General features: G+C 51.8%; 1 protein-coding gene across 1 annotated transcript in view; it reads left to right on the forward strand.

The window, feature by feature from the left end:
* Positions 1 to 6,474, forward strand: part of LOC107113626 (DENN domain-containing protein 1B-like) — a 59,432-nt gene that overhangs the window by 3,133 nt on the left and 49,825 nt on the right. The window contains exons 2-3 of the mRNA XM_015414970.1: positions 1,828 to 1,892; positions 5,315 to 5,358. Coding sequence (XP_015270456.1) covers positions 1,828 to 1,892; positions 5,315 to 5,358 — 109 coding nt within the window. The remainder of the gene's footprint in view (positions 1 to 1,827; positions 1,893 to 5,314; positions 5,359 to 6,474) is intronic.

A 6,474-nucleotide genomic window follows, 5' to 3' on the forward strand; every position in this document is an offset into this window, starting at 1 on the left:
CCAAGCACCAAGAAGACAGAGCATCACTTGCCCCAGAGCCCCTATCTATACCTTGTGGCTAACAGCCACTGATGGACCTGTGCTCCAGGGGTCATTTTGTAGAAAAAGAGGTGCAGGAGCTCATTAGGATAACTTATTTGCATAGGACACACCCCCTGACATCCCCGGAAGTGTGTCAGGAGGCAACACCCACCGCTCAGGCTCCACTGGACTGTTTTGGATTGCTAGCTATTGGGCGGCGGGGGGGGAAACGTGCAGATCTGTCCTCACAGAGGAGGGAGAGCTTGTACCTGAATAAGACTTGGTCTTAAAGGTGCCACTGGACTGTTTTGGACTGGGGAGAAGGGGGGGGCTCTGCAACATACCTGGCTGCTTCTTGCTCTGACTGAGGGCTGCTGGGAGTAGGGGGCGGGGCTTGTTGCATGTGCCCGCCCCCTGGGCTCTTTACTGCCGGAGCTCCGCTCCTGTGTGCCCCTGCAGGGAATGACCCCTGGGCAAAACTCTACGGTAAAATCTGGATCAAACCATAGTGTTTTGCCCAAAACCCAGGGCATCGCCGCACAATGTCCCCAACGCGATGATGTCGCTTCTGGGTGACATCAGGGCATTGGGGGACGTTGCAGGCCCATTCCGCATCTAGCATTTGCTCCGCTGTTTTACGAAACCCACGTCGGAACAGAGATTCCCCTCTACCTTGCGTGCCACTTTCATTTTGATTGTCGGATTTTATGGCGGCGTCCAAACTGCGTGCCGCTTTCGCTTCCTTTGAACTCTCGGTTTTATAATACTGTCTGCATAGATTTAGGTCCATTTTATGGCCATTCGGGGGTGACCCTGCAGTCCGGCGTTGGCCCCCGGGGTGTCTGATTGTGGTTTTGAGCTGCGTCTTTTTCTGTTCCAGTGCGGGTTTGGTAAAACAGCGGAGCAAATGCTAGAGGCAGAATGGTCCGCAGGGCGACATTGGTGTTTGGGTAGGGCTGCCAAGTCCCCCTGGGGGGGCGTGCCCGGCGTCATAACGTCACTTCCTGGTGACTTGCATGTGGCGCGCGTGCGCACAAAGCGCACGCGTTCCCGGAACCACCCGGGAGTCCCCCGCGGAACAAGTACGTGGCACTTGGCAACCCTATGTTTGGGGATGGGGTTTCCCCCACAAGCCAGCTGTGTGCTCCTGCAGGAAATGACCCCTGGTTATTTGACTTTCCTCTGCAGTGGCTCAATTGGTTAAGACGCTGAACTGCAGGCTGTGGTAGGTCGGTAGTTCAGCACTTCGAGACCCGAGTGTGCCGCATGACGGAGTGAGCTCCCGTCTCTAGTTCCAGCTCCTGCCAACCTAGCAGTTCGAAAGCAAGAAATTGCAAGTAGATAAATAGGTACCACTTCGGTGGGAAGGGAACAGCGTTCCGTGTGCCTTGGTGTTTAGTCATGCCGGCCACATGACCACGGAAACGTCTTCAGACAGCGCTGGCTCTTCGGCTTTGAAACGGAGATGAGCAGCGCAACCCTAGAGTTGGATTCGACTGGCTTTCGAGCAAGGGAACCTTTACCTTTACCTAACACTGCAGCTCGGGTTGCTACAGCCTCCAGGTGGGGCCTGGAGATCTTCCAGAATTATAATTGGTCTCCAGGCTACAGAGACCAGCTCCCCTGGAGGGAACGGCTGCTTTGGAGGGTGGACCCCAGGGCGCCATTCCCCACTGAGGCCCCTCTTCAGGCTCCGCCCCCGAATCGCCACGAATCTCCCGACCCGGACTCAGCAACCCTACCGAAGCCCTCGCTTCCCCAGTCCCTAGACAATCCCGACTCCACTGATTCTTCTCCACTCCCCAGGGAAAACCCCCAGAAGATATTTGACCTGTTCGTTGAAGCCGGCTGCCCAACATCGGCAGGTTATGGTGAGTCTTCTCTGTCTGTACTGGCCGAAGACAATAGGAGAGAGGGACGCGGAAGGCCTTCGCTCAGCATCGATCTTCTCGGAAGAAGGGGAAGATGAAAATGGGATGAAATCAATTAATTAACCGGGGACTGATTTGCCTGCAGTCAATGTTCCCTCTAAGCTGTGGGGTCTTGTGAGCAAAAATTCTACTTTGTGAGCTACGGGCATGAAAGTTGTGAGCAAGCGATTTGGCTGCTGCATAAATTAGCTTGCTCTTCTGGAGCCATCTTTCCTGAGCTGAGACAAAACGGTGAGCTGGAAGCTAAAAAACTGTGAGCCAGCTCACACTAACTCAGCTTAGAGGGACACATTGGCGGCAATACTCCTTCTAGGCTGCAGAGTCTTATGAGCAAAAATTCTCCTTTGTGAGCGATTGGCATTAAAGTTGTGAGTGAGCGATTTGGCTGCTGCATAAATTAGTTTGCTCTGGAGCCCTCCTTCCTGGGCTGAGACAAAACTGTGAGCTGGAGGCTAAAAAACTGTGAGCCGGCTCACACTAACTCAGCTTAGAGGGAACACTGGTCTCATGCTCCCTCTAGGCTGTGGAGTCTTGTGAGCAAAAATTCTACCTTGTGAGCTACGGGCCTGAAAGTTTTGAGCGAGCGATTTGGCTGCTGCATAAATTAGTTTGCTCTGGAGCCCTCTTTCCTGAGCGAAGACAAAAATGTGTGAGCTGGAGGCTAAAAAACTGTGAGCTATCTCACACTAACTCAGCTTAGAGGGAACACTGCCTGCAGTGCTGTCTTATAACAGTGGGCACAGGAGAGAGTTTGCTGCCCTTTCCCGTGGCCACCTCTGGAATTCTCACACCGGGTGGTGGGTGCAACCACAACATGGCTGCCGTAAGAGGCAGAGCCATAAACGCAGAGGCAGCCCAAGCGCAGGGAAGAAGAGGGATGATTTTTAAAATGCACCCGGAAAGAGGAGTGGGAGAGAATAAAACCAACACTGTAGTGACAACCTCCCACTGAAACAAGATTATTTTAATTTATTTTAATTGCTAGAAGACTGGGAGGCAGTGTTCCCTCTAAGCTGAGTTAGTGTGAGCTAGCTCACAGGTGTTTAGCCTCTGGCTCACACATTTCTGTCTTAACTCAGGAAGGATGGCTCTAGAGCAGACTAATTTATGCAGGAGCCAAACTGCTCGCTCACAGCTTTAATGCCAGCAGTTCACAAAGTAGAATTTTTGCTCACAAGACTCCACGGCTTAGAGGGAACATTGCGACGGGGCATGGAGATGCTATCAGAGTGCTAGTGTGACGTCGGGTCCCGGGCAAACCCAGAAGTGAAGTGATTACATGATTGCAATAATGCTCCAGGGTTCACCAGAAACAACACGGTCAAACCATGGAGATTGACCATAGAGTTTCTGGTGAGCCCTAGAGTGTGGCGCCAATGCAATGACATCACTTCCCGGTTTGCCCTAGAAGTGATGTGACACCATCACTCCAACAGCAATTTCCTGTGCTTAGGCAGATCCTGTGAACTTCGGCAGATCACGAGAGGGAGGGCGGGAAGGGTTGCCTCAGTGCTTAGTCCTCGTGGCCCTTTCTCACACGCCCAGGGGAATGCCAACCGCCACTTCGGGCTCAGGAAGCCATTTTCCCCCAGGCCAGTTTGGCTGGAGATCCTGGAAGCTTTTTTTGCCATCTTCTGGGTATGGAACAGTGGTAAGTGGGTGTGTGGAGGTGGGGGGGGAGGTACTTGTGAATCTCCTGCCTTGTGCAGGGGGTTGGACTAGATGACCCTGGAGGTCCCTTCCAGCTCTAGGATTCTATTTCTCCCCCACTCCCTACCAGTCGACAGCAAGGGTGTGGGTCAGCTGCTAGTAGGTCCACTGCTATTGAGGGCGACCTTGGCAGCCCTGCGGCATGATGTCATTTCCCCTGTTCCCTTCCCCGTTTCCTCTCACACCGGTTGCGAGCAGTGTTCCCGCTAAGCTGAGTTAGTGTGAGCTAGCTCACAGTTTTTAAGCCTCCGGCTCACACATTCTTTGTCTCAGCTCAGGAAGGATGGGGCTCCAGAACACACTAATTTATGCAGCAGCCAAATCGCTTGCTCACAACTTTAATGCCGGTAGCTCACAAAGTAGAAGTTTTGCTCACAGGACTCTACATCTTAGAGGGAACATTGTTGCGAGCCAATGACCATACGCCCAGTGTGTGTGTGTGTGTGTGTGTGTGTGTGTGTGTGTGTGTGTCACACCAAGATGGTTTGAGGTGGCACTTGGATCCCTCCCTGGCAGTATTGCAGTTAAAATAAGAAAATTAGGGGAGATGGAAATCTCTACATAAACAGCTCTACCCAAGGAAATCAGAAATATGCACACAAAACCTCCCCCCCCCCGCCGCCCTGTCACGGACCAAGGCAACGTGAGCTCTTTCACCATCTCCTGCCGGCTGCTTCTCTTCCTGTGTGTACATGAGTAATTGCACCCAAGAAGGAACACACACGGCACGTAACTTGAATTTTAACAGGCCACAGCTGCATCGACGGAAGTGCAGCACACCCCAAGCAAGCCCCTGAAACACGGTAACACTGTGGGGAGAGGAGCTAAAGGCTGCCTCCCTTTTAGGCTGTCCAGGCGAGTCAGGCCTGTAGCCGCGGTGGGGCAAAGGGGGGCCGGGGCCCATCGATCATTCCCCACGCCCCATTGATGTGATAAGCAAATGGGATGGAGCTTCAGAAGAGATTAGAAAACCACATTCAAATACCCCAGGGCAACACCACCGTACTGACTGCGAAGTCACCCCTGAACGACCATAAATCTATGCAGAAGGTACCAGAAAACCCGATTATCAGAGAAAGCGAAAGAGGCATGTAGTTGTGGAGGCTACCATAAAACCCCGATGATCAGAGAAAGAGAAAGCGGCATGCAGTGTAGAGGGTGCCATAAAACCCGATGATCGGAGAAAGTGAAAGAGGCATGCAGTTGTGGAGGCTACCATAAAACTCCGATGTCAGTGAAAGCGAAAGCAGCATGCAGTGTAGAGGGAGCCATAAAACCCGATGATCAGAGAAAGTGAAAGAGGAACGTAGTTGTGGAGGCTACCATAAAACCCCGATGATCAGAGAAAGTGAAAGAGGAACGTAGTTGTGGAGGCTACCATAAAACCCGATGATCGGAGAAAGTGAAAGAGGCATGTGGTTGTGGAGGCTACCATAAAACCCCAATGATTAGAGAAAGCGACAGCATGAGGGGGATTTCTGTTCCAAGGTGGGTTTGGTAAAACAACAAAGGGAAACGCCAATGCAGAATCGTCCCCCTGGTGCCTCTGGCCAGTCCCAGCCAGCTCAGCTTCGGCGCAGAGTCCTTTGGGGTGGAACTGGTCCCTCTGCATTTTGTAGGCTGACCTCTGCTCCTTCTCTCTCTCCCCGCAGAACCCCAAGTGCTCAGGCAGTTCCCTCTGGAGTTCGATGACCAGGTCTGTCTTCCGTTGTGTTGTATGTCTGCTCTTCCAAGGCGATTCCGCTGCATCTCTCGTTTCTCCCAAAGAGGCCCTGGCAAGCTGGGGAAACCCACCACACCAGCTCTCAGTCTAAAGTGGACCCCTGCTGCGTAGCAACTATTTACAAAATCAAAGTGCTCGGAAGCTCCAGGCACAGGATCCCCACTTCGGGCTTCACTGATGGGCACCAGGAGATTTTTGTGGGAGCCGTAATGATCGTGAGGATCACACCAAGGCCGCCTCTTGCATCTGTTCCCAGCTGTCTGCTGGCAACGCCAGGGAGCTTTTGGGGGGGGGGGGCAGGCACGCCCGAACATCCCGGTGCTGAGAAGAAACCAGTTCTTGGAGGAACTAGAGAAGATAACCAAAAAATTTATCTGGAGTGCTAAAAGACCAAGAATTAAAGCAAAATTATTACAAGAAGCAAAGGACAGAGGTGGCTTCGCCCTACCAAATTGGAAAATTTACTATCAAGCGGCCTGTCTTGACTGGATAAAGGAATGGATCAAGTTGGAGGACGTGAGGGGCCTAACTCTAGAGGGATCAGACCTAGTAATGGGCTGGCACGCGTATATTTGGTACGGGAAAGATAAAACCCACCTGCACTTTAAAAACCATATTCTAAGGGCGGCTCTGTTAAAGGTTTGGAATGAAATCAAAACCAAATTCTATACCAAAATACCGAAATGGGTGTCTTTGCATTTCTTAAACATCTTCATCATGTTACATGTGAATTTGCTGTTCAGCCCATCTATAAGTTTGAACCTTGCCTGTCGTTCTAATGTATCTGAAGCAGTGTGCCTTGCACACGAAAGCTCATGCCTTGGATAAACCTCTGTGTCAGGCGTGTACTCCGTTGTTGGCTGTGGAACCGGACATTAGGCCACTTAGCCAACATTCCCGCGTGCGGGAGAAGGAGGTTTATAAGATGATGCATGGGATAGAGCACGTAGAGAAAGAGGTACTTTTCTCCCTTTCTCACCATACAAGAACTCCTTGTGGGCACTCCATGAAATTGCTGAGCAGTCGAGTTAGAACAGATAAAAGGAAGTCCTTCTTCACCCAAAGAGTGATTCACACATGGAACTCACT

This window comes from Gekko japonicus, unplaced genomic scaffold, assembly GCF_001447785.1.
Source record: "Gekko japonicus isolate JY-2015 unplaced genomic scaffold, Gekko_japonicus_V1.1 scaffold4345, whole genome shotgun sequence".
Taxonomy (NCBI): Eukaryota; Metazoa; Chordata; class Lepidosauria; order Squamata; family Gekkonidae; genus Gekko; species Gekko japonicus.